Source organism: Drosophila miranda, chromosome 4 (assembly GCF_003369915.1).
Source record: "Drosophila miranda strain MSH22 chromosome 4, D.miranda_PacBio2.1, whole genome shotgun sequence".
Lineage (NCBI taxonomy): Eukaryota > Metazoa > Arthropoda > Insecta > Diptera > Drosophilidae > Drosophila > Drosophila miranda.
The window spans coordinates 15,529,780-15,557,291 of record NC_046677.1 but is presented as its reverse complement, the minus strand read 5'-3'; the positions used below and the strand labels follow the sequence as shown (position 1 = coordinate 15,557,291).

Below are 27,512 nucleotides of genomic sequence, written 5' to 3'. Positions count from 1 at the left end.
TCGCCAGGACAAGGGTTAAACCTTCAACAGGGCCCCCCCCCCTGCCTGTTGCAGGGTACCATAAGGCAAGGCAAAGGCGCCACAAAGTAAAAGAAGCGGCTTGAAAAACAGGCGAAACTGCGGCAGTTTTCAAAAGCAATTACATTACATTAACGTCCAAAGTGGCTGCATGTCAAGCCCCCTGCCCCCTGCCACAACCCCTTGAAACTGCCAATGACAACCAATGGGGGGGGGGGGGGGGGTTGCCTGCAACAACTTTTCGTAACATTAATTTTAACCATCTTCCATCTCGCTCGCCGCCGCATCATTCAGCAATTTTATTCATTCTCTTCTCTCTCTCTCTCTCTTTCTCCCTCTCTTTGTCTCTGTCTCTCTACCATTTTTAATTGCAGTTGCACAACTCGAGCGACGCGATTGTTACGCTGCGCGACGTCAATCTACAGTCGGCGGGACGCTTCCGTTGCGAGGTTTCCGGTGAGGCGCCGTCCTTCCAAACGGTCACCGAACACGGCGATATGGTTGTTGTGTGTAAGTATATATATATATCCCCCCCTCCCCCCTATATATAGGAGCTTGCTGAAAGGCGAAAACTTATAACTCTAATTAGAAATTGCGGCCATTTGGCGTTGACTGCTGGCTGGCTGCCGCCGCTCGGCGGGGGAGCCCTGCGTCTGACTTTGACTTTTACTCTTAAAACTTGTCACCGGATTGGTGGCCACAGGACGGAGCCATGGGTGGGCGGGAGAGCGGGTGAAATGAAGTGTTTAAGCTCCTGTTGATTGAATGCCAGGCCACGCGGGGGAGGACTTTGATGTGGAAGGTGTTGCCACATGAAAAGTGGATAGCAGCAGGACAGCTCTCCCTCTCTCTCACTTTCTATCTACAATTTCATTAAAGTTTTCCTGGTTTTCCTGCTACCAAAGAAATGCTCATCTTACTATTTATTTTGTCTTCGCCTGGGCAATCCTCCAGTCTTCAGGGGCCTCGCTATAATACCTACTGAATAATACTAGATGGAGTTAATTGAGATGTTATTTGTGCCCACAGTTTTCAATGCAAACCATTAGCCATGCCCAGACATTTTTCACAGCTTTATAGACAGATCTCTGATCAGCAGGAATAATCTGTTCCTAATCATCAGGAATACAAATTGAGCTCATTTACATTTACATCAAGAGAGCAATAAAATTCACTTTGATTTAAAAATAAAATTAAAAAAAATAACAAAAACTTTTTAATGCACCTATTAAATGAGATTTAATATCTAAAAAAAATACATAACAATAAATTTATTATCTTAAATTTGTAGAAGATTTATTTAATTTGAATATGAAAATATTGAATTTTATACATATATCAAAATATTTAATTTAAAATATAAAAATATCTAATTTTATATATAAAAATATACAAATATATATTTATATATATATAAAAATATGTAATTTAAAAATAAGCAAATATCTAAATTGAAATATTTTCAAATTGAAATTAAACAAATATCCTACAAAATTTAATAAATAGTATTTATAAGTTTATAAAATTGAAATAATAATAAATTGTAACATTTAATTTTAAAAATGAAAATATTTCACTTTAAATATGCGAATATTTAGTTTTAAATATGTTAATATTTTGCTTTAAATTTTTAATTTTAAATATACAAATATTTAACTTTAAACATGAAAATATTTCATTTTACATAAGAAAATGTTTAGTTTTAAAATATATATTTTATATATCAAAATATTTCATTTTAAATGTGAAAATAATTTATTTTAAATATGCAAATATTTAAATTTAATTTTGAAAATATATTTAATTTTAAATATGAAAATATTTGGATTGAAATATTTAGTTGTAAATATACAAAAAATATTCAAATTCAATTTAAAAATATTTTATTTTAAGCATGCAAATATTTAATTTCAAATATTAAATTATTTAATTAAAATTTTGAAGTCAAAACATAAGCATAAGTATTTAAATCCAAGTGAAAACACTATTCGACTCAACAGATAGAGCCCTCCCTTGAACGTACGATTAATGTCCTTCAGTTCAGATGCTTTTTGCCATATTCTTCGACTTTATTAAGCTTTCGATCCGGCTTAAACTATCACGACAAATCTAGTTTATTCGCCTTCTAAAGCTAGATACTTCTTGCCTTCATTTTAGTTTACCCTTGGCCAAGCGTTAATTTAGTTTCGCCGACCTGGACCGACCTGCGCCTGACCCAATCAGCTTTATTCAATTGAAATTGTGTTTGCTTAGTCAAAAAGCATTTGAACTGCATTTGACAGGCTTCATTTGATTCCCAGCTTCTAATGCCAAACAAGCTTAGTGGACCCCGACGCCACCCCCCAGGCAAAACTTGCCAAAGCTTAACGGTTTAACTCGATTTTGGAAGCCCTGTCCCCGGCCCTGGCCCTGGCCCCAGCCGCGTCTTGAGCAGATCTCCTGCAGGGCAATGCCAAAAATATTGCCAAAGACGCCGCCGCGCAATCCACGGGAAATGCAAACAAAACAACAACAAATAGTATCTCGGAAGCAGCTTTAAAGTCTGAGGGGGGCAGTGGCAGCCCCCCAAGCCTGCTAATACACGTGGATTGTGGAGTGTGGCGTGTGGATTGTGGAGTGTGGAGCACTTTGAACTGGCGTTGACATTTCGTTTGTTCAATTATAAAACTTTTGCGTGGGCGTGTCTCTATGGCTGTCTCCCTTTATTGTTAGCCCTCGCCCTTCCTATGTCTTTGCCTTTGCTGTGCTTTTGTTTTCCCGTCTTTTTGTTGGTGCTGTGGTCCCGGCCTCTGCTTCTGTTTGGCTTTCAATCAAAGTTTTTAAAAGCTTCAACAACGAAAACAACGCATATGCCGCCCAGCTCCCAGATGGTTTTTGTTTTTTCTTCTTTTCGGAGTCCTTTGGCAAACAAAAACAAAAACAGCAAAGCAAAACCATTTCCGTTTCCGTTGGCAGAGTCCAGTTTGGCGCGGATGGATCCCGCAGGAACCAACAGATCCTTGCTGATGGGTACACCAACTGGTTGATGGGGTTTAGAGTTCCTTTGCTGGCCGAGAAAAACCATTTAGAATAGATTAGAACCTGTATCCGTGCCGTAGCACCAATTCTTAGCACAAATCATCACTTTCGGATGAGCGAAATATTCAAAATTTACTCAGTTTCGAGCTCTGACAACACTTTTCGTTACCCTTTAGTAAGAGTATTGAAAATTCCTCTTGACACATTTCCTTCGCTCTTTTTTTCTGGTATTTTGCTTTATTTTTTGTTCGCAATTTTATCAGACGTCCGTCAGTGCATCAGCGGCTGGAACTTTTATTGAATTTCCGGCTGCGCTTCGCTGACTTTGTTGTTCCTCCGCTGCTCCGCTCATCTGCTGTTGTGGCGGTGGTCGGACCCGGCTTAGGTTTATTACGAAATTCTAAAACCCGCACAACACTGCCACTACCCAGGCCCAGAACCCCGCCAAAAGTCTGCGGCTGTAAATGAAATTTAGCTTTCGCCCAACTTCGTTACCAGCCCCTCCTCTCTGCCCCCCAAACTGATGTTGTTGTTTCCGTTGCAGCTCTGCCGGACCAGGGACCACCGAAGATAAGTGGTGGCCGGCCCCGCTACCAGACTGGCGACTGGGTGCGCATCAACTGTACGGCCGGACGCTCCAAGCCCGCCGTGGATCTGTCGTGGTTCGTCAACGGCGAGGCCGTCGAGCCGCAGAAGCTGCGCAAATACGACTCCATCGTGTCCGGACGCGAGGGTCTGGAGACCTCTGTGCTGGGCCTCCAATTTCGGGTGGAGCAGAAGCATTTCCGCAACGGTGACATGAAGTTGAAGGTGAGTCCTGAAGCCCCACTCTAGCGTGAGAGCGTCTAGTCTAACCTGAGTCCCTTTTGCAGTGCGTGGCCTCGCTGTCGACCTTGTATTGGCGGAGTAACGAGGAGTCGGTCGAGGGCGATCGCCCGCAGAAGGCGCCCGTCCTCGAGTCGCGCGAGACCGTCTACGCCAGCAACTCACGCGCCGATCCCGTCCAAGGTATGTCGTACCGGGAATTATTTGTTACCAAAATCTTATCGCTTTTCATTCAAACAAATGCAGCCAGCAAATCGGATTCGCTTCTGTTGGCCCGTGCGCCCAGTGCCCTGCTCCTAGTGGCCCTGGCCGCGGTGGCAGCCCTGGCTGGCGGTGGCATCTCTGTCCCTCAGAAAAGCCAGTCGAAAAATAAAGATCATCAAGAAGATGAGAAAGAGCGAAAGAAAGAGCGAAAGCATGATAAAAACTTGAATGAGAGAGTGAGTGACGTGGAGCTTTCGGAGCTTTTGGTGAGTGAGTTGCTGGCGGATTTCGAGGAGAAGAGCGCGAGCCAAAGCTCAGCGACGCGGCAGCAGCATCGAGGAGTAACGGTGACTGCACGGTAGCTGCATTAAGGGGTGCCCCCCCCCCCCCTACCCGTTCAACGTTTTCAACGATTTTTCCGTCTTCGCTTTGCATAGAAAAAAAAAACCACAACAAAAAATTCAAAAAAAGGAAACACACAAAAAGAGAAAACAGAGAAAACAGAGAAACCCGAAAAGCAGCTTATTTATTTATGCCGTTAACAAAAAAAAAAAAAAGCTTTCATGAATTTAATTTGTAAAAAGTGAAACAGAAAATATATAGCACATAAATTTAAAATTAAAATTACTTAAAAATTAATTGTACGAAAATGTGTGGCGGAACCTGTTAAGCCACCAAAATCGACAAAAAAAAACAAAAACAAAAAACCCATTGTAAATAGTAAATGTTTAATATATATGTATACATATATATATATATGTATATTTATGTAACTGTATTGTATGTTACTTAACTTTTAAGCTCACTCACACACACACACACAAACAGAAAAGCCGAAAAAAAAAGAAACAGTAGATAAACGAAATCCACAACAAATACATATACAAATATCATAGAAAGGAAAATGAAAGGATAATTATAATGAGCAAATGAATCCAATCCTCCAACCAAAGTTGGTCACGGCAAATTACGAGTTTAATAAAAAAATATATTTAAATAAAATAAATAAATATATAGGAAAATATATGTAAGAATATGTTAGCGAAAACAAAGTTTGGTGTACAGTGCGTAACAAAACCATAGGCTGCCTATTCGTTTGATCAATCTATAGTTTTGTAACGCACTGTACAGCCACTAGAAATATATACACATACCCATATATATTTCATCTTTTGGTTTGGAATAACATAAACCTGTAATTAAATAAAAAGAAACAAATTTTTAATGTAAGAAAAATCAAACCAAAAAAAATCACTTAATTTTAAAAAAATATTAATGAAAGGAAAAGAAAAAACGTGAGAGGGAAAGAAAACTAATCAAATTTAGAAATTAAAACTTGGTGACTGTTGGAAAAAGTCTTAAAACTAAACAAAAACATATCGTACATTTATATGAATTGCCAAAGTCTTAATGGGTATTAAACCGAATGGAAAGCTTCCACATTTTCCTCCTTCTTATAAACGCCATGTGAGTGTGAGTGTGAGTGTCTCTCGTATGTATTTAAGTGTGTGAGTGTCCTCCACTGTATAAACTAGTAACATTCCGAGCTCCAATACCATCCAAACCAGAGAAAGTGTAAACAATTTAGTTAGCCAAATTTTAGGCAAGAGGTCACAGGTCAAAGAGCAGAGCAAAACTAACCAATCGAAACAATAGCAACAAAATGATTGTGATTCGAAAATCAAATCAAGCGAAAAACCCAAATCAAATGATTTTCCGTGTGTAAATAGAAATGTTTCCATCCCCCCCCCCCCCCCTTTCATCAATTGTGTGTGTAAATATGATTATGAGCTAACTAAATTAGAATTAAGAAGTCAATGGCAGCCAATTTTAATAAAAAGAATAAACGACAAACGAGAAATTAACAATAAAATTCACATTAAATTTAAATATGGATTTAAATGGCAATTGCAGTGCCCCCTAGCCATAGATTTACAAATAAATGTACACTCACACACACACACACACACACACACATACGAATACACATACATATATAAATCTGAATTGTTGTCAACTGTAACTGTTTTTTAAGTCTTATTTAATATCGAAGCCATTAACTGCAATTCAAATAAAAATTACTAAAAAAAACTACAGCAAAAAAAAAACCATTTAAAAACAGAAAAAAAAAAACAAACTATAAATGGCATAAAGATTAAAATGAAATGAAGAAAAACAAAATATAAATGTGTGCTAATTGTAAGTGTAAATTATTTGTGTATTTAAATAACAACAACTTTTAGATGTATAAAAAAAAAAACGAAAAGAAAATAATGAAAATGAATTAACGAAAACCCAAAATAATGCATTCGAATCTATACGATAAAATCTATGTGAATCAGTAAAAAATTCAAAACCTAAGGAAACGCTGCATAAAACAGATACGAATACGATTTATTTACAAAACAAAACAAAACAAAAAACTCAACTCGAATCAAATGCCATAATGTAATTTCAACTGAATTTAGCTGCCAGCGAGTGGATCAGTCGGTCGGTGGACGTCCATGACGTCTCTATAGCTCTGTAAATATCTCTAAGCCTCCAAGCCCCGCCCCGCCCCGCCCCAGAACGAACGAACGAATTGTGAGGGAGAATCGTGGAAATTCATTAATAAAACATACTTGTTTCAAAATCAAACTCGAAAATGGTGTTTTTATTTATGGTTAATTTTATAAGAATTCTAAAAATAGTACTAAAAATATATATTAATATTTGTTGGAAATTATTCTGCCTGTTTATTCCCTAATATTCTTTAGTCGTATTTTGTCTTCTTTAAATTTTCAATTTTCAGCTGCTGTCTCGAAAATCTCCCACATAAATCTCCACCGTAGGAAATTGCTGTTGCCTCCCCGCATTAAACCAGCTTCAATTATATGAGAAAGCCAGGAAGTTAACCTGTCCGATACATTCTCTCTGTATTTCTGTGTTTATTTTATTTTTTATTCTCTGGCTGGATGCAACACAAAGAAAATTGGGTAATTTTAAGAAAATATTTCAAATACGTGAAAATGTTGCCAACGAACGTGACAACAACCTTCGACGAGGCCAAAACGTTTAGCAGTAAACAAAAAAGAAAAGAGGAGTGGGGTGGGGAGGGGGAGACGGAGCTACCCTACATTTACACCCGAAACTCACTCGGTATGGCGCTCACTGCACCATGAGAGAGAGAGAGGATGATTTTGTGGGTGGAAGGCGTTCCATAGCCACTGCAAATTGATTTCTTCATTCTGGCTACAATTATATTCAGATCCCACCCTGGTCCTGTATCGGCAGCCATTATTTCTGCGGCGCGGAGATGCGAACAGAATTGGCTCTGATGTGCAGGAATTACTGCCGTCTACCAATGTTGATCTCGCCGCGGTTCGAAAAGGACGGAATTACTGCATATTAATACACTTTTAAATGCAATTCCCCCCGAGCCGCCGCCCCTTCTAAACTCCACCCACTGCAATAAACTGAAGCGGCGGCGAAAACTTAAGAGCGCCTTTGCTTTTGCGTTGTGTGTGTTAAGCTTCTGCTTTTGCTTTTTAAAATTTTATCTTTGATTGAGTGTGTGTTTAAGCTTGAGCTTATGCTCTGGGAGGGGTGGGGGGAGATGAGCAGTGCATTGATGACATCATTGGCATAGGAAAAGATTTCGTACTTTGATCCTCTCTTCCCACTGCATTTGGTGAGAGTGCGTCTGCGCTGAGAACTCAAAACTTCACTAGGAACGAGAGCACTCATTCTTTTTCGATTCTCTTCTTCACTGCCTTCCACTCCTACGAGTAATGGGAGTGGGAGAGGGACAAAACTTGACGAATTTTCAAGCATGCATAAACACATACAATGCTGTAACTCTCGTGATCAAATGCAAAAAAGCCAGACAAATGAAATATAAAACCTTTTCAGTTTTCACACCCGAAAATAAAAGAAATTATGCAACATAAATATGTTTACTTACATATGTATATATCAAATAGATATAGATATATCATCAATTGCCGCATTTTTCCTTCCTCGAGCTGCATTTATGCCGCCATTCTGCCTCTTATCGCCTCTTTCTGCGCCTCTGCCCTTGACCAAACACATTTTCTTGCACTTAAACACTTTTTTCACTGCATCACTACACTGCACACCACATTTTTCCATTGGATTTTTCACCATTTTCCGCATTTTCACGGATAGAAACGCGGAGCTGACTTCCAAACGCGCGCCTTGACCGTGAAAAATGAAAGTGAGAACGACGCAAATGAGTTCATTCTATGCTCTCCTTCTTCTGTTCCTATTTGCTCTCTCTCCCATGCTATTTTCACACCTTTTAAGTTTTCACACATGAAAAAAATATATTATGCAAAAAAAATGTGTTTAACTGCATATATATATCAAATATATATCAATATATCACAAATTTTCGCAATTTTCCTTCGTTGAGCTGCACTTTTGTCGCCATTCTGCCTCTTATTGCGCCCCCGCCCTTTATTCCACACATTTTCTTGCATTAAAACAAATTTTTCACTGCACCACTACACTGCACTTCACACACATGCACCACATTTTTCCAGATGGACTTTTCACCATTTTCCGGATTTTCACGGATAGAAACGCGGAGCTGACTTCCGAACGCGCGCTTTGACCGGGTCAAAAAATGAAAGTGAGAGCGGTGCAAATGCGTTTGTTCTTTGATCTCATGCTCATCTGCCTATTTGCTCGCTCTCCCACTCAAATTTGACAGAGCATTCGGTCGTTTGTAGGTGAACGAACCGTAATAGGTGAGAGCATTAACGCTCTCTTTTTGCTTTTGCAAAGTGTGTGTGAGTGTGTGGAGTTGCTTTAGCTTATGCTCTAGACGGGTGGTGGGGGGAGATGGACAGTGCATTGATGAGATCATTAGTAAAGAAAAGGTAAATTAATTTGAAGACTTGCAGCGTGGGTGGGAAGGGCGGTCTAATAGCTAATAATGTCTTGTAATATTGCACCTTCGCTGAGAGAATCTCAAGCCGGCAATATTTCTATTGCGTTTCCTCTCTTCTCATTTTTGAACAGTGCAATGACTCGAAGCTGAGAGAAAAGAAAACAGCGTCTTTGCTTTTGCAATGTGGGTGCGTTTGTGGTTGTTGTTGTCTCTAACGTATAATTTTCACTGTCTATGCCCTGTGTGGGTGGTATGGGAAGTGGGGAGTGCGTGCATGATATTTCAAGCGTTCAAGATTATTCCCATTCCACTTAATCCTCTCTTCTTACTTTACGTGTTGTCAGAGCAACGACCTAAAGCGGGGGCGAAAAGTTAAGAGCGCACCTTTGCTGAGAGGATTTATGAGCGGCCATGATGAAATTGGGTGGTCTTCTAACTCTTTATCGGGTCTCAGCACTCCGGAGAGCGCTTTGGCACCATTTTTGACGAGAAAGAGACGAAAGAAGTGTGTCGTTGTATTAAGCAAAATCAGAACTCTTCTTCCTCTGTTACTGCAAAGAGTGATCAAAAGTGTGTGGGAGTGAGAGTAAGATGGAGAGACTGGTGAGAGAGTTACATGGGGAAATTACTCAATTCAAATAAATTAGTTGATCTCTCTTTGCAGTAGCAGAGGCGAAATACAAGAAGTTGAGGTAGGCAAAGGCAAATGGAGCTGAATAGAGCGTGGGAGAGAGAGCAAATGGGAAGATGAGAAGGAGAGCATAGAATGAACGCATTTGCGCCGCTTTCACTTTCATTTTTTCACCCGGTCAAAGCGCGCGTTCGGAAGTCAGCTCCGCGTTTCTATCCGTGAAAATGCGGAAAATCGTGAAAAATCCATCTGGAAAAATGTGGTGCATGTGTGTGAAGTGAAATGCAGTGTAGTGGTGCAGAGATCAGACATAAATGTGCATAAAAAGGTGTTTTAATTCAAGAAAATGTGGCGGGGGCACAGAAAATGTGAAAATGGCGGCAAAAATGCAGCTCGAGGAAGGAAAAGTGCGGCAATTGGTGAAATATCTCTATATATTTGATATATATGTAGATAAACATATTTTTTTTGCATAATTCCTTTTTTTTTCATGTGTGAAAACCTAAAAGGTTTTATATTTTATTTGTCTGGCTTTTTTTCATTCGATCACCTGAGTTCCAGCAATGTGTGTGTGTGTGTGTGCGTGCTTGCAAATTCGTCAAGTTTTGTCCCTCTCCCACTCCCATCACTCGGGGTAGTGGGATGCAGTGAAGAAGAGAATCAAAAAGGAGAGAGTTCTCTCGTTCCATGTGAAGTTCAGGGTAGGGTGAGGCATATGCAATAGTGCTGATCTGACTCTCTTTAGTTATTTTTTTAAGTGCATCACCTTAAATTAATATGCCTACAATTTATGCTCTTATTGGAATTTATTTTGCGCGTTTCGTTTGCGGTTTCGTTGCGGCTTTGGTGCGGTTTTGGTGCGGTTTTGTCGTAGCTTCGAAGTCGTCGTGCGGTGTGCGGTCAATGTTCTCCAGCAAATTAAATTCCGAAAATATTTCCTTGGGCCCCTGCCACCCAGGGGTAGCTTCTGGGTAGCTTCGACCTGCGTGGAGTGTACCGCGAGGTACGTATCTTCGGCGTATCTCCCTTCTAAAAGCCAGAGGCGAGGGTATCTATGGAAACCATTAATGATGGGTATTCTCCTCAAATTACTAGTGGAACATATCAGAGAAGAACTTCGTTGATTAAGACCAATATCTGTGCATGCACTGGGCGAAAAATGACCAAGTAAGAGAAACACACTTATAACAAAATTAAATAATCCGTTTTTAAATACAAAAATAATGAAATTAAGAATAATTTGATTTGATTTTTTCTGAATACCAAAAAACCTAAAATAAATTTACCTAATATATTAATTTTGTGGGAAATATTTTCAGTCTAAATATGAAAATATTTAATTTAAATACCTCTCTATTAAATGAAAAGTTTTGGGGAGGCGAGTGAGCCAAAGTCTTGGCCTTATACTTAGTTTTGAAATATTTTTAAATAAATAGGATGAGCACTTTCTTTAAAAAATATTGCTATAAATACAAATTCTTGGCGTGTCTGTTTTCTCTCGGTGTACATTTCCAGAACCCAATCAGGGAAATCTTTGGGATCACAAGGAATCTCCTTAGTCCCAGCATTTTTCCTCCATTCCGTCTTTCTTATCCCCTGGCAAAGTACGAACATCTCACAGCAATCCCCAAACACACAGAAAAAAGAACAACAACAGCAAAAATAAACACAAAATATCTGCAGACTTATCCCTAAGTCGGCACCTAAGGAGGGACCTAGGGAGGTTGACCTGCTGCTGGACTCCACTAATAAGCTGCCAACGAAATAAGAACATTTGATAAATACCGAGGACAAAGCCAAACAAATTATAAGTGCCAGGGATACACGGATACAAGGACACCGAGGGATGACCAGAGATGACGCCACAGATTTATTTGCCGGCCAACAAATGGCCACAAATGAGCAGCCCAAGTCGAGCTGCCACCTGCGCGGGGCAGGGCCAGCTATCAAATGCCACATAAATCAGATTTGTCATCTAATGAAAACAAGAGTCCAGCCAGCCACAGATCTGCCAGGCAGGGATCTCTCTTAAGCCCCGCGTATGGGTGCTGACAGTCACCCGGCCTCGTATCTGTATCTGGTAGATACTTTCAGCATATTAAGCTCAATTGTGTGAGGCTTAAAAGTTTCATGTTTGATTTCGCACAGATAAGAAGGCATCAATTTGCGGCACAGGTAAACTTTTTGATGCCCCCCAGCCCCCCCAGCCCCGTGCTTGTTCAGGCACTTTCCTGCCAAAATCTAGGGGCGGAAAGTTGCTCAAGTGGGGGAGGGGCGGTGCGGGGTGGGGGCAGGTTGATGCCGATATGCCCAAAAGTTTAATTGAGCTCGTTCAATCGGAATGAGTGTGCCATTATGGACGGGGTTCTGTAGAGCAGCAAAAAGGGTACATTTCGGGAGTTCATTTGAGCATTAAGTTAATGGAATTATTCATTCATTGTAGTGCACAAGTTCAAGATTCGTCAGCGTGGAATTCAAGGAGTTTGCTACTCGGAAAGTAGGCGGATGGTGCCTCTAAACGAGTCACAAATAGGTTCGGAGCGGCGGCCTCTATTGGCTCTTAGGATATTTCTATCATTTCTTCTAGATTCTATCTATCTTCTAGTGCTTTTATGGAGTGAAATGTCTTTGCCCTGTCCTTTCTCTTAGTCAAAATCCTCTTGAAAGGTAGACCTTCAAAAAACCTTTCCTAAGTTCCCCAAAATTCCAAATAAAACCACAGCGAACTCCCCTATTCCCAAATATGGACTCAGAGTGCCCCAACCTTGGGTTGTCCGAGCCCCATCTTCCTAAGTGAATATTCTTTTCGCCCCCCAATCTTTTCCCTGGCTGTCCACATTGTTTATCCATTACCTGATTCGCTTGAATTATCACAAGCAGACGGACAGATAGACATCATGACTGCACCTTGAATCGATTTCCGTGCAACAGACAACAGAAAGTGCGATGTGATGGGGCATGGGGGGGTCATGGGAGGGACATGGGGCATGTCATGTCTGCTTGCACGTCGCCATTTGCTCTTGCCCCGTTTTGTTTTGTTGTTATCATTTGCAGCATTTGAAATGATTTGCAATAAAAGTGTCTGCCACTGTCCATTGGCCACGCCCCATTGCTAGATTACGTGCCACTTCAACAGACGGAGCTCTCACACTGCCACTGCCACTGCCACAGCTCCTTCTATTCTTCTATGGCTATGGATGCCATTGTCCTTGTCACTGTCACGTAATTGCATTGCCTTTTGTTTATTTTGGTGCGTCCTCTTTGGCTTTTTTTTTACGCATGTCCAGGTGCGGATCGGGCGGCGGCAGGGAGCCCAAAATGTAGCGAAATGAATTTTTATTCCAAATCATATGGAAAATACCTTTGGGTTTGCCGCTTTCACTGATGTTTATCCTTAAAGGTTTATACCTCAAAACACCCCTAACGAGGCCCCCTTTTCTCTGCAGTCCCCACCCGTTCCTTTCCGAGAGTCCCCTGGAGATGGCAGGACACCCGTGGACCCGGCATAAATAAACATAGAAGCAAGTCCAATGGCCACAATCATAATTCTCGTAGTGCAATAAAAATGCGTGGCAAGTAACAGAATTAATCATAAAAATAAATAAAAAATTGCTGCCAGCCGGAGAGTCATGCTTTTTGGCTTATTTTTGGGTTCTGCCTGCAATTTCTGGCACATTCGAACGGAGCCGTAAATTATATAGATTCTGGACAGCATTTGCGGAATTACGGGCCCAAAACGGCGGCATTTTGAGCGTGGAAATGCCAAAGGGAAAATGGAAATAATTTCATGTCATTGCAGTTACGTGTTTTTTGGGGGGGGGAAATGTCAGCACATCGGCTCAAAGTTCATTTCGTGACAGTGTCAGCACATCCTCTCATTATTCGAAAATTCCAGTGGAAATGTGGTGGAGAGTCCCACAGACTTCCTGCCACTATCAAGCCACTCTCAACCCAGATTTGCCAGTATCTTGTAGTAGTATCCCTCCACCCCTTGGACAGTTTTTCCCATTTATATTTGGGGAAAATCCTCCAACGAAATCTCGTTCCCTTTCCCGTTATGTTGGCCAATTTTATGAGCTCTTAAAGATTTGCAACTCGGACTAGAGCTTCCCCCCTTCGACCCACCCCGAACCCTGATTTTTGCTGATTTCATCAGAAAATACATTTTGTTACCTGGAAATTTTATGGTCTAGCAAAGGGCAGGGTGGAGTTTGGCATGTGGCATGTGGAATGTTGTGTGGCAATTTTCACATATATCTAAACAAAGCGAACCCACCTTATCTTGCCACAAATGGTGGATACCAAGCACAACCGATATTTGATTTTTTACGACCCCCTACCCCTTTCCCTCCCCCCTTCGCCACCCCCTTGCCATGTCCAGAGTCAACCCTTTCTTGGCGATTTACTTTCGCTTAAAATAACAATTTCAAATTGGGTTTATGGCCTTGGGGTTGGGATTTCACTGCCAATCCAACGTGCCCCCATTCCCCCGTTCCCCTTCCGTTTCATTCGTTTCTATTCCGTTCTTTTTGCAGTGTCGGCCCGCATTTTGATCGCTTTGCATAAGCGCCTTTCAGCAATTTGCTTTGCCTCCGACCATTTGCTATATGCGGCTTAAAGTCGTCTCCAGTCCAGGCCCCCCAATTCGGAGTCAAGTGCATTAGGTGCACTCGAAGTGGGGGGGGGGGAGGAGGAGGGAAAAACTTTTCTGCACTAGACAATAATTGAAAATGCTGCCAATCCGCCAGGCTACAGATGTATGTGTGTGTGTGTGTGTGTGTGTGTGTGTGTGTGTGTGTGTGGTCCTGGACTTTTGTTGGCCAACTTTTGTTGGCCGGCATTAAATTTATGTTAATTGAAATTTATGTGCCCTGCATCCAAAAACAAACAAAATTCGAAAAAGGGTCCTGCGAAATGGAAAACTTTCTCCGGCATTCCCACATTTAATAATTCCCAGAAAATTAAATATATTTTAACTGCTATTTCCTCGGTTTGTCAAGCGTCCAATCGAAAAACAAATCAATTTTAATTTAAAAACCAATTTGACCCAAAAAACAAAGACTTTTTTGACACAATACAAATTTTATTTGATTTTTAATTTAGCAAATTTAAATTTAGAAAATTTAATGACTTGGAAATATAATTTTGGTGGGTTTTTATATGATTTTTATTGGGTTTCAATTAAAAAAATTTGTTTTTAAATCCCTAAAGACGAATTTTTAATTTTTACTGGCAGATCCACTGGATTCTAGCATTTTTTGAACGAAATCCTTGGGTTTCCAGTACGAAAAATTATTTTAGAAAATTTATTGACTTAGAAAATTTTGGTGGGTTTTTATATGATTTTTATTGGGTTTTATTTATAGTATATTTTTTTTTTTAATCCCTAAAAACAAATTTTTAAATTTTCAGTAGAGGATCCGCTGGATTCTAGCATTTTTTGAACGAAATCCTTAGGTTTCAAGTACGAAAAAATATCTTCAAAAATCTTTAATGGGAGTAAAAAAAGCCCTGAAACTTCTCCGACTGCGTGCCCATGCTAAGGACGTACTGGACACAGCTGAAGGAGTTGATCAAAGTGCAGAAGAAGAACTCCAGGACGAAGGGGCCGCCGCAGGTCTGGTGCACGCTCATGATGTGGTTTCTGATGGGCTGGGCGCGTGTCTGCAGATCGAAGCATATTTGCTGCCATCGAAAAAACCAAAACAAATACAAAGAGTGGGTCAAAGTTCAAGGCTTTAGCCTTACCAAATGCCTCCACTGCCTGGCAAAGCTCTTCTCCTGTTCAGGGTCCTTCTTTTGGTGATCTTCGATGCCCAGATCGATGCCCAGCAGCTGAAGACTTAGAAGATGCTCCAGCCGCGTGAGACGATCGTTGCACAGGCCGATGAGGAGCATCCGCAGCAGAGGAGCCAGACAGCCGCCCAAATGGCTGAGGACCTCGTCCCACTTTTGCCTCATGTCCAGGTTGTGCTTGAACAGAATGCAGTGGATGATGCTGGCGCAGTCGACGACCATGACCACGATGCTGGAGAAGAGCATAGTGGCCACCGGCAGCCAGAGCTCCATAATCGCCTGGTGGCCGTTGCTGACCCGCGCGTAGAGGCGGAACAGGCGCCGCAGCCTCGAGCGCTCGCCGCGATGGTAGCCCTGCAGGAAGCGACTGAAGCTGGAGAGCCAGGAGAGCAGCAGCAGCTGGTAGGCCACGTAGGCGCCGAAGAACACCTCCAGCAGCACGATGTTGTAGAGGAACAGGATCATCTGAAGGCGGAGGCAGTTGAACAGGTGCAGGACGGTCAGGTGAAGCTCCGCCACGAACACGATCAGGATGTGCAGGTCGGCCAGGAGCAGCGGCCCGAAGCGGCGATCGATGAGGCCGTGCAGACGGATGACCTCGTTGACCACCCGGACAATGGATCGATTGTGGCCGAGGCTGCTCAGCCAGTACAGCAGGCGACCGATGTTCCAGTAGGCCAGGGCCATGCCCACCAGAATGACCAGGCTCTGAAAGATCTCCCTGCCCTTCCGCCTGCTGTCCTCGGTGTCCCCCAGAAGGGGAACGACCGCCAGCAATATATAGACAACGCCAAAGTAGTCCGAAAGGAGCACGAAGAGCTTGATGACCAGTGCCAGGCGTTTGGTAAGGATGCCGCGCGCCCGAATGATCAGCCGTCTCTGTGGGGGATCGTACTTCATCTGGCCAATCACACAGCCGCGACAGAAGAGGTACAGACTCCAGCCGATGCCCAGGACAGTCCATCGGAGGAGCGGTGTGCGCCAGTTGTGCCCCTCTCCAGGCATTCTCTGAAGGACTAGCCGAAGCCTGGCCAGCGTTGGGGGTGGGAAGGGGGTAGCAGAAAGATTAATGGCTGTAATTCTAGGGAGCACTTTATTGAACGACCCAATGCCATTAAAAGTGCTCCATATCGTATTGAATTAGAAATATACAGTGGGTCAGCACGGATCCGAACATGGCAGTCGTGGAGCTGCGGGTGACGGGAAAGATCTGCATGATATTCAGCTCCAGGGGGTTCCGTATCAACTGCAGCTGCAGGCTCTCGAACTAGAGGAGAATCAATGGCCAATAGAACCAATAGAACTGGAACCAATAGATGGATACCCACTGCTTGTTCCAGACGGACATCCAGACCCTCGGCGAACAGGGTTCGCTCCTCCAACAGCCTGGTGGTCGCCCTGTGCTCCTCCAGGATGTTGAGAATCACGAAAAGATTGAGCAAGGCATCCGTGTAGTAGAAACAGCACCAAACAGCAATCAGAACTAGTCCCATAGGGGTAATGCCAAGGGCCTCAGGGCCATTCTTGACAATGCTGTACGTGAGGTAGCCCACGGCCACGGTGGAGAGGTAGTACCCCGAGTAGACCAGCAGGCCCTGAATGGCGAATACCTGGCCGATTTTCACGACCATCGCCTGGAGCCTTCCCTGCTGGCTGGCTATGGCGTCCAGCCTGTCGGCCAGGCAGCAGCACCGGCAGATGAAGACCCCCCTGCGCGGCGGCCTGTGGCTGAGGCCAGACGACTCGTCAATCACCTGGCGGAGCTCCCGGTTGAGCAGCTGGTAGCGGGCCCGCAGGAAGAGCATGGCCAGGCTGTGCTGGGCCACGGCCAAGTTGACAATGCTCGTCAGGGAGTACATCAGAAACTGGCCGATCAGCAGGCCAGTGTCCATGTGGCTGGCCATGGTGTCCACGCTGAACAGCACGTGGAGGCTGTCGGTGACGACTGCAATGAAAACCTTGATCAGAATTCCGCGTCGGCACATCAGCAGCACCTCAGGACGTTCCCTGAAGAGACGAAAAACGGAGCGGGTTAGCCCCATCACGTGACGCCGCTTCTGCCATCGACCGATCAGCGTAAATAGACCGGCCACGATCCTCAGGCCTCTCACGAGCACCATCACGTACTCGTGCAACATGTTGGCATTCTCGAACATCAAATTAAACTTGCCCCGGCCGACCCAGCGGTAAGCCAGTAGCACTGGAAACATTACGCCTATGCACATCGCATACACGGTGCTCCTTTGGCTGGTGTACACCCGACCCGTTGCCCAGTCGAACTCGAAATTGGTCAGGCCTATCAAATGGCCGTAGTAGTACGAGCATTTCAGGACGAGACCGGCCCAATCGACCATTTTGGCAAACTGAAAGCCAACGCCAAGCGGCTCGGCCTCCGAGCGCACGGAAGGCCATAATCAATATCCTGATTTTAATGAGCCTAATGCGCTGGCCAAAACCACGCCGAGATTTTCGATTAGATAGGGATTTAGGGCAGTATCAAGGTTAATAAAGCCATGGCCTGTAGGGTTTGGAAGGGGCTGACCTTCAGGGTGGTTTGCATTGAGTGAAGAGGAGTATTGGACGGGTTTTGATAGCTCAAATTTGCCATATATCCACCTTTTTTTACTGAATCTCAAACCAGAGTTCTACTTATGGGCATTGGCAGCTAATTATATATAGATTCTATATGCTATATTACTTGGAAGTTCCTTCATTTCGTGGGAAGAGTCGTGCCAAGAGTCGTGCAAAGAGTCGGGTGGAGACTGCTTCTCCGAGCTCTCTCAGCAGTCGTAACAGCGGGCCGTTACACTGATCGTTAACAGCCTGTTAACGGCGAGCGGTTGCCTGAAGCTTTAACAGACTGTTAACGTGGGCTATTAACAGCGCTGTACCTCTGTTCGGGTGGCTCCTCTTCGATGGAAAGAGAGATAGATTCGGCAGCTTTCAGATTCGTTCCTTCACATTCATTGGGAGATCTTGAAGCATTCAATCTACAATCCACAATATCTACGTTTTGTTCTGTCTCTGAATAGATTTACTCTAGCTCTACAACAGGCTTCCAGGCTTCCTTTCAAGTTCAAGTGAAGCGATAACAACTTTCCTAAAAGCACGACTGAACGCCTCCAGTAACAATGCAACCAGCAGAACTTTCCCTTCGAGACGTCCTTCAACTTTCGCTTGTGGGACCATCCAACACCTCGGAAACATCGCTGGAATAAATTGAAATTCGATTGCCAATGCCAATTAGTAATCAATTTTGTGAAATCCATTACTGAAATGTATTGCCCCAAGGCAAACACACACCTTGTGGCCCCCCCGTACCCTCCAAAATCGGTGGATGCGTCATTCAGCTTTCGCTTTTGTCGTCATAAATCAAAATGTCGCCGCAATTAAACTCCACACGAAGGAACTTTCCACACACGAACAGACACGGAGAGACACGGACAATGAATCATCGATTGAGGGGGGAAGGGAGCACTGCATTTCCTTTAGGTATTCACGGTCAATGAGCGTGGCTCCAAGAGGGAGAGTGACAGCTCACGAAAGTCAACTTCGATATTCAGTAAAAGTTTAGTTCTTTGTTGGAAGCGGTTTTACTTTTCAAACTAGTCTGAAAGTGGAGGAAGATCGAACTGTGGAAGACTTTCAATGACGAAAACTATAGACAGGACACATATCATTCCTACGATCTACAGGCATTGCAACGAAGACCTTTCAGATCCCTAAATATGAATAAGAGTAGCGCCCATACATGATCTTGGAGTCACTTTCAAAAACCCACCTGAAAAAATCTTGAACCAAAGAAAAACCACTATTTTTAAAGTTTATGGGATCGGAAAATATAATATAGGGTATAAAAACAACGCCAGACAGGGCACATATCATCTGTCTATGTCCCGATTTTGAGCAGTAGGATATTGCTACGATCTACAGGCATTGAAAAGCAGACCTTCCAGATCCCTAAATACGATAAGGAGTAGCGCCCTTACCCGATCTTGAAACCACTCTCAAAAACCCCCCTGAATCATGTACCAAGGGTAATACCATGTTTAAAGGTTCGAAAAATATAATACAGGGTACAAAACAACAGACCTCCCGGTAGTCCCTGTTGTTCTTGCATTAATGCAATGCATTTTCACGTTTTCGAATTTGGCGGCAGGGAAAAAGGGTTCTGGGCCATTGCATAATTTATGGATTCATTCCGGTGGCGCTTTATTACGCTTTATCTATGCGATTGTAATTTAGTTAATCAATTTAATTTCATTTAGCGAACACAGTGCTGGTTAAAAAACTGCTGACACGCTCGCTGGTGGGAGCGGGGGGGAGCGGGTGGGCTGCAGCGTAAGCATGTGCGTGGCACTTTTATCAAGCGTACGCTTATTGCATTTTAATTAATTATAAACAGGTAATTATGGTAAACAGAATGGGCCGCCCACCGGCAGGCGGGCCCCCCCATAAAACCGGGCCTACGAACTTTACCAATTTACGAGCGAAGTGCTTTCCCGTTTCTGTTAAAGCGTTGCCCTGGGACATACTCATACATATAACATTACAGCCGCCTGTCCCTCTGCCGAGGAGCCTTCCTCCCGCCCTGCTGCAGGCTTTAGGGTCCTTTCCCATAAGTCATTCAATGGCCAAATGTTTCCGCAATAGATTTTTGCATAATGCGCACAAGTGTTGATAATGGGTGGGTTTTTCGATTTATGGTTTTTGAATGATTTCCATGTGGCAGGCATTGAAAGTCCCCTCCCCAATGAAGTGTGGCCCTGTCTAGAGATGGCACAGCATCCTCTCTACCTTAAAGTGTAGTAAGACTATATTTAAGGACTAAATATATATAATTTTGTAATGAATATCATATATCGACTTGCTCACACGCAAATTTTCTTTATTATTTTTAAATTTCGAATAGCCCTTGATTGGACGAGAGTCCCTCCTGGATGTAAGGCCCAAAAAAATAATTACTCTGCAGTTGGGAACATTTTACTATATTGTTAATTATTTTCTTCCAGTTATTTGTCCAAAAAAAGTGTTAAATCAATATATTTATGCCTCCACCAAAAGCACTAAATAGACTGTAGAAAAGACCGATATTTGTCAAAGATACAGTTGAATTTAGAAGCAGTTAAAGGTACGCGAAGGCTGCACCAAGCCGTACTCCCCATTGGTGGTCGGGGATACCTTGTAGCCTTTCAGGTGTTCCATTGAAATGAAGGACTCCCTCTCCCGCTCCTCAGCCGCTGATTTTGTGCTGGCCTGGAAGTCTTTTCGCAGGCGAATCCGCTTGGCAAAGTACTCAAAACTAGGGCCGTACTGCTCTTGGCACTCCTTGTAGATCTCACCGTAGCGGGAGTAGTATTCCTGCTGGGCCACCGGAAACCAGGATTCCATCGACACCCAGGTTTTGCGCGTCTCCTCGACGCGGGAGGCCACGCATCGATGGTGCAGCAGCTGGTCCGTGAATATAATTTGATCTTGTTTCATTTTTATACAAAAAACTGGAACTTGTACGGAAAAGGGAATGTGTTGAATGAGTGTGTGAGGAGAGTCGACTGGGATGTACTCTAGAAACCAAAAAACATCATATTAACTAAGCCTTTTTGGACATGCGACTTGCTCACACGCACATTTTGTTGCAGGGCACAGAAATAGAGCAAAGCATGCTTTATTGTGTTTACATTTTGTAGGGAATATTGAGGAAGGGTTAGTATTAAAATACTGGATGGTGGTGGGAAGGTATAGATGTATTTCTACATCAGTAGATTCGTTTGGTAGGAGGAGGAGCTCCACCACAAGCACCAAAACAAGAGATTTGTATATTTTAGAGGACTAGAAAGCAGAGATTACTGTCTCTACAGAATGCACTCCCTGTACCATCATTAATATGTCTCATATTCTACTTCCCCCAGAAAATTCAAGGCTTTGATTCCTCCAGGCAAAGTGACAAAGGGATCTATGACAATTTATTTATCCATTTGTTGGCTCTTTGTGAGATTTCATTTCGATTTTTAGTCAATAAATGCCACAGGGGCCTTTCAGGACGGAGAAGGACAGGAAGGCCAGGCAAAGCGGAAACGGAAATGCGTTTCCTGTTTCGCTGAAAGACAAAATCATTCGGTTTGCTTGTCCTGTCTTCACTTATTTTATTTATCATTTTCATGTTCAGTTTTACAAACTAAATTTCGTTCTTAAACATTTGATTGTTTCTTAATTAAAAACAACAAATAAATGGGAATAATAAATCAGAACAAAATGGAGATTTATGGAAGGTTTAGTTTATGTTTTCTTAGCTATAAACCCAACCAACCAGGGAGTGCCATTTTGTTTTTCTCTGCTCCCTGGTGAGGGTTTTTTCTTTAGTTTACAACACGCACAAGATTTGCTTAGATTTGACTGGAGAATAGGCTTATAGAGGACTGTTCCGGGACTGCCTCCCGCTTAAGAGCTAATGTAATGTGAGTCCAAACTCCGCTCTGGCTATGTACAATACGATAAACATTCATTTTGGCTAATTTATGGGAGGGAGTACAGTACGGCCCCTGCCCGGTCAATCAATGCCAAGCTGCCAAGGAAATGCCCGAGATACTCTGTTTGTTGGCCCACAATCGAACCAGCGGCTTTGTATGCAAATGAATTGTATTTCTCACGCGCCAAAACATGCAATGCCCCCGCCCCCAGTACCCCCTGCCCCCCCCCCACCCTCGCATGAGTCATGAACTGGCTGGCTTTTGGCCATTTTTTGTTGGCTTGGACTTGTATGCATTTAATGCGGTTTGTTGCGCATTTTCGCCCCTTGCATGTCTGTGTCAATTTTCACCATTTTTTGGGCATAAACGGACCCCTGGGGTCCTCTGACTCAGCTCTAGATAAATTAGCATAAGCCAAAGGATTAGTATCATGCATGTGGCTAATTTCTCAAGGGATAAGTTTATGCCAACATTTTTCAGAGGGCCTGACTCAGCGCGGAACAGAAAAAACCATCATTAAAGGGTAGCCCAGTCGTTGAACTTTTTCTTATACAAGACATTGTTGTGGCTATTGATTGAAGATCTTTGAACAGGGGAGACAGACAGAACCTAATAGAAGGTTCTACCACTCAGAGCTGACAGATCTTAAAGTTCTTTGAACAGGGGAGACTTGTTATAGAAGGTTCTATCATTCAGAGCTGACAGCTCTCAAAGTGGTGGTCAAGAGGAGCTTAAGGCCTTTTCAAAAGGTTAAAATATATAGAAAAAAAAGTTTGACATATCCCAAGATATTTTCTTAAGCTTGAATTTAAATACAATCCTTTTCAAGTTCATTTTTCTTCAAAAATATTTACTCTAAGAATTTTTTACAGAATATTTAAATGGAAAACATTTGAAATGAATCCACAAAAGTCTGTCCGAAAGTTTGGGTATCTGTATTCCATGATAGAATTAGGCTTTACCTCTGTGAGATCAATCCTTAATTTTGTTTTTAATAATTATTTCAATGGGTGTCCCTTTTCAATGAAAAGACCATAGCCTCAAGAGGTGGGTCCCCGACTAACCTTTGGCGAATTTTTACCAAATTTAATCACAAGTTTCGTACTAAAGAAACCCGCAGCTTGGCATTGATTGATTCAAATACATTCAGAGATACACCCCTTAGACATAATACATTCAGATTCGGAAACACTTCTACTTTTACCAAGGAATGCCTCTTTTCACGGCCTATTTACAGCTTTCCGATCAAATTTAACTATATATTTGCTTGGTTTCTTTGTAGAATTTGTTGTATTTTGTGTATTTTGATATTTTATTGAATTAAAATTAGTTTCGATTTCGTGGCTTTACAATTTTTTCTTACATTTGCTTAGGTTCTTAAGTTAGTTGCTCTTAGAAGTAAATGCAAAGTTTCTGCTCATTTTTGGGTTAGTTTTGGATGTGATATCGTATGTAGATCATAGATCATAAATGTGCAAGTAGGTATTTTTTACAATTGAAATGTTAGACGCTTCTGATATGCCCGAAAAAGGTTTCGATAAAATACAAAGGAATGAGCGGAATGGAATGGATTGGAGAAAATAGGTCAAATTTTCTACAGGTATATTATTTTATTTCCCTCCTTTTCAAAATCAAGAAAATATCACAAAAGATTAACGAATGTATTTATGTTATCTTGTTTCAAGTTTGTTTAGTTTTTTTTTTTGTTTTTTTTTCCTAAAAAAAACGATTTCTTTGCCTAAAATTATGCATATTTATGTACAGTTTCTTAGCCTCTGCTTAAATGCTCGATTTGAGTAGTTTTTCCTGCGAATTTTCCTTGCATTTCCATTCACACACACGCACACAAACATCAATTGAATTTCGATATCAAGGATTTACTTAATCATTTTTTCTTTGAGATTTTGGCATAGGATATGTTTGCTTTTCCGCGTTTTTTCCACTAGGACTCGACTGCTGCTGTGCTAAATAGTTTATATGTATCTTTCCTGTTTACTGTTCAGAGTCTCAGCTGGGGCCGCAGATAGTTAACTCGCCCTGGACCAGGGCCAGGCCCGGAGCAGCAGCAGCAGCAGAATTGGTGGCAGCAACGACACGACATGGGAGGGCAGCCTTGAGCCGGCGGCACCTGCAAGAGGGATTCAGTTAGTAAGGCTATTGGTTAAGGGAATTCCACTTTGCTTAGGGGATATACCAATAGTGCTGGACTTGGCCGCCACCGTTTCGCGGGATTCCAGGGCCGGTGCTCGCTGCTGGCGATCGCTTTCCACACTCTCCTCGTTGCTCTGCAAGTACAACGAGCTGATCTTGGCCACGCACTGCAACGAAACACAGGAAAGTCCATTAGGAAGACACCTTTTATGGGAAAGTAGAGCCCCCACTCACCTTTAGCTTCATATCCCCGTGCTTGAAGTGGTAGGGGCGCACGCGAAACTCCAGGCCCAGGCGCGCCATCTCCAGGCCATCCCGATTGACCACTATTTTGTCGTACTGCCGCAAGTGGGCCTTCTGCACCGGCTCCCCGTTGATCAGCCAGCTCAGGTGGCACACCGGCTTGGACGGCGACGAGGTGCAGTTGACGCGGACAGTGTCTCCGATCTGGTAACGCGGCTGTCCGCCGGTTATCTTCGGGCCATGGTTGGGTGTCACTGAAGGAAACAATAGAGGACGATTTTAGAACAAAAGTACTTTAGTTGATGGATGGAAAAGTGGGTGTGGGATGTACGGTCTGTTGAGCAGGCATCCATACTTATAGACTTCCATATCATCTTAGAACAAGATCCCCTTTTTTGGAACCTGATTTAGATCTGTGCGACCTGACGATCTTGTTCATCGAGCACTAAGGAGAAGACCTACTTTGAAGACTCTTCTCTCAAATATCGATTAGCTTCTTCAATGGGGATAATTTCACCCATTTATATGGTCTTGGCTCCAAGTAAAACCCATCAAAGTTTTTAATATATTGTTTATATAAAGGCTTCTGAAAAATGCCATAAATTTCCCATTTATGAAGGTATTCATGGGCCACACGCGTTTCGTATAAAACTTTTGTTTGATTTCTGAAGTACAAATATTCGGCATCCAGATGCTCTCTGCACTTCGGCCTGTCTGCCTGTCTTGAGCTGATCTTCACCATTGGAAACGTATATTCTATTGGTCATATCCACTGGCTCACAGCTTAAATTAACCAGAGCACCTTTCATCCTTAAAAGTGCTATTAATTCTAATCAATCTAACCTACCACTAAAAATCAAATGTATACTGATAGATATACAGGGGTGGTCAAAAGTATTTACACAACGAGTTTTTTTTTGCATGTTAAATTTCAGGACCTTTTCCTGTGGTTGTTGAAAGCTAAATAAAAAAAAAAACTTTTAGGCCAAAAAGATTGATCTACTAGCAATTGAATGAGAGAATAATTGGAAAAGATAACTGTTTGTACGAATAAGGAGAAGCAAATTAAGTGATGCTTATCAGTTGTCAAAATTATTTACACACATTTTTAAGGCTGCAGAAGTATTTACACAAAACTTTAAGTTAATTTTTTATTATGATTTAATGATTTTTTTTTAAATTTGTTGGATGAATAATAATAATAATGATTAATATTTTGTAATTCCACCTTTGGCATCAATAACTGCTTGCAACCTGGCTGGTACTGATTCCACTAAGTGGCGAGCATATCCAAGTTCCAATTTCGACCAAATTTCCTTTACTTCCTCGATGGTAGCGTCGCGTTTTCGGTTTTTATCAATTGTTCTTTGTACTTTAATAAGCGACCAAACATTTTCTATGATATTGAGATCAGGGCTCTGCGCAGGCCAGGGAAGAAGAGCCACATTGAGATCTCGTAAAAATTTTGTAGGTGCCGATCCCTTGTGGCATGGAGCATTGTCTTGCTGTAAAATCCAGTCGGAGATGGGAAATAGCCTGTCACCAGACACAAAAGCATGGTCATTCAGTATAACGAGATACCGGGTCTGATTCAGAGTGCCTTCTATTGGAACAAAGTCTCCAAATCCGTAGTAAGACATGCACCCCCAGAACATCACTGTGCCTCCACCAAATCTGTTTAATGGTTGCACTGCACTTTGTTTTTTTGCTTGTCGTAGATGCATAAATCTTTTACAAAATGAACCTTGGAACTGGAAAGCTACTTCATCTGTCCATAAAACATTGTTCCAAAACTCCTTTGGTTTTTTAACGTATTCCAATGCGAATGAGAGGCGTTTTGCTTTATTTGCTTCGGAAATTTCTATTATTTTTCGCACTGTATACGTTCGTATGTCGATCTCCTTCAATCTCCGACGTATTGTAGCATCACAGACTTTTTTGCCAATCAATTGTTGCGAATCTGCAGACAATTTAACTGGGCTTATCGACGGATTTTTATCGACTATGCCAATTAAACGTCTACATTCCCGTTCATCCATCGCTTGTTTCCTTCCACTTCTTTTTAAATTCTGTAAGTTTCCATTCGTGTCCTTTTTCTTTTCCAGATTATAAACGGTTTTTCTACAAATTTTGTAAGTTTTGGCCAGTTCCGACGCTGAAACCCCGCTTTTAAATTTTGTAACGATCTCGGATCGAGTTTCAACAGACAACTCCTTTGTCTTCACCATTTTACTAAGTTAATTTTAAATTTTAAATTAAATTTACTTATTGCAACTGCAATAAACGAAAAAACGACTGCACTTAGTCAAACCAAGTCTAAGAATAAGCTCTAATTTGCATTGTGTAAATACTTCTGAAGCAATGCAAATTTGTGTAAATACTTTTGACAACAGTTCACATGCTTCTATTTTTAGCCCATTAACAGTTATTTTTCTAATTCTTCTTTCAACCAATTCCTAGTAGATCAAGCTTTTTGCCCGTAAAGCTTTTTTTTTTATTTTGATTTCAACAACAACAAAAACAGCTCCTAAACTTGAACTTGCGAAAAAAAACTCTTTGTGTAAATACTTTTGACCACCTCTGTATATCTAAACTTAATCTAAATCAACCTCATATATTTTTTAATATTTTTTTAACACACTTTTAACAATTAAAAACATAAATACTGCCCTTCTTCATTCCATAGATTACTTTTAAAATAAAAATTCGTATTTGGTGAGCTCCCTTTTCAACCTATTTGGCATCGATTCGACTAATTTTCCTGTGATTTATTGCTTAATTTTCAACCACTCATCTGAAAGGTGCTCTGCTTCATTTAAGCTGTGAGCCACTGTAAATATTTGTACATAATTACTAAATTCGGTTTCACTGTTTACATACAACTGTGTCGGATTTGTATTAGAATTCGGATCGGCTCGCCTTAAAACACGTGAAACACCGAAGTACTCCGCGGGGCAATAACTCCACTCTCTCTGAGCATTTGCCAAAACATCCCTCTCAGTCCAGACGCTAGAGCCCAAGGCGCTTATTTTCTGCGACGCAATAGCCATGTCGCTCTTTCTCTTTCCAACCCACACGCATTGTCGCAGAGGAACGCGGCGCTCTCTTCTTCTTGTTGCTTTTGATCCTCTCTGAGCGAGGCGGCTCTCTCGCTACGCGCTCTTTCACTCGCACCCACACAGCAATGGTACAGGCAGTGAACGAGAATAAACAGGCACAGCAATGGCAGGGCAGTGGACAATAACCAACGGTAAATTGCAAAGAA

The 27,512-nt window shown here is 42.1% G+C and overlaps 5 protein-coding genes across 8 annotated transcripts in view; 1 reads left to right on the top strand and 4 right to left on the bottom strand.

The window, feature by feature from the left end:
- The window catches only part of LOC108161179, an 83,338-nt gene extending 78,552 nt beyond the window's left edge, over positions 1-4,786 (top strand). For 3 of the 4 annotated variants that reach the window (XM_033392727.1, XM_033392725.1, XM_033392728.1), the window contains exons 4-6: positions 393-528; positions 3,581-3,846; positions 3,909-4,786. In XM_033392727.1, coding sequence (XP_033248618.1) covers positions 393-528; positions 3,581-3,846; positions 3,909-4,427 — 921 coding nt within the window. In that variant the 3' untranslated portion in view covers positions 4,428-4,786. The remainder of the gene's footprint in view (positions 1-392; positions 529-3,580; positions 3,847-3,908) is intronic. The other variant, XM_033392729.1, reaches the window with a different exon arrangement.
- Positions 4,787-15,080: 10,294 nt separating this feature from the next.
- Positions 15,081-16,391, bottom strand: LOC108161181 (uncharacterized protein CG31750). Its single transcript, XM_017295401.2, has 2 exons — positions 15,339-16,391; positions 15,081-15,275 (listed from the first exon to the last, which is right to left on the bottom strand). Exons 1-2 carry the CDS (start codon positions 16,389-16,391, stop codon positions 15,081-15,083), a joined length of 1,248 nt encoding a protein of 415 aa, XP_017150890.2.
- A 109-nt stretch (positions 16,392-16,500) lies between these two features.
- On the bottom strand, positions 16,501-17,740 carry LOC108161182 (putative gustatory receptor 36a). Its single transcript, XM_017295402.2, has 2 exons — positions 16,715-17,740; positions 16,501-16,653 (listed from the first exon to the last, which is right to left on the bottom strand). Exons 1-2 carry the CDS (start codon positions 17,738-17,740, stop codon positions 16,501-16,503), a joined length of 1,179 nt encoding a protein of 392 aa, XP_017150891.2.
- A 2,541-nt stretch (positions 17,741-20,281) lies between these two features.
- Positions 20,282-20,952, bottom strand: LOC108161619. Its single transcript, XM_017295918.2, has one exon. The coding sequence runs from the start codon at positions 20,868-20,870 to the stop codon at positions 20,502-20,504; it is 369 nt and encodes a 122-aa protein (XP_017151407.1). The 5' UTR covers positions 20,871-20,952; the 3' UTR covers positions 20,282-20,501.
- A 1,138-nt stretch (positions 20,953-22,090) lies between these two features.
- LOC108164295 overlaps positions 22,091-27,512 on the bottom strand; it is a 42,312-nt gene continuing 36,890 nt past the window's right edge. Inside the window, exons 5-7 of the mRNA XM_017299942.2 lie at positions 24,239-24,501; positions 24,048-24,171; positions 22,091-23,981 (exon numbers count right to left, since the gene is read on the bottom strand). Of these exons, the coding sequence (XP_017155431.2) occupies positions 23,881-23,981; positions 24,048-24,171; positions 24,239-24,501 (488 nt within the window). The 3' untranslated portion in view covers positions 22,091-23,880. The remainder of the gene's footprint in view (positions 23,982-24,047; positions 24,172-24,238; positions 24,502-27,512) is intronic.

Excerpts from the sequence above, each read along its gene's own strand:
- LOC108161619 (XM_017295918.2), bottom strand. The coding sequence starts at position 20,870 with ATGAAACAAGATCAAATTATATTCACGGACCAGCTGCTGCACCATCGA.
- LOC108161181 (XM_017295401.2), bottom strand. The coding sequence starts at position 16,391 with ATGCCTGGAGAGGGGCACAACTGGCGCACACCGCTCCTCCGATGGACT. Across the intron at positions 15,276-15,338 it reads CCAGGCAGTGGAGGCATTTG|CAAATATGCTTCGATCTGCA; the intron begins GTAAGGCTAAAG and ends TTTCGATGGCAG.
- LOC108161182 (XM_017295402.2), bottom strand. The coding sequence starts at position 17,740 with ATGGTCGATTGGGCCGGTCTCGTCCTGAAATGCTCGTACTACTACGGC. Across the intron at positions 16,654-16,714 it reads ATGTCCGTCTGGAACAAGCA|TTCGAGAGCCTGCAGCTGCA; the intron begins GTGGGTATCCAT and ends ATTCTCCTCTAG.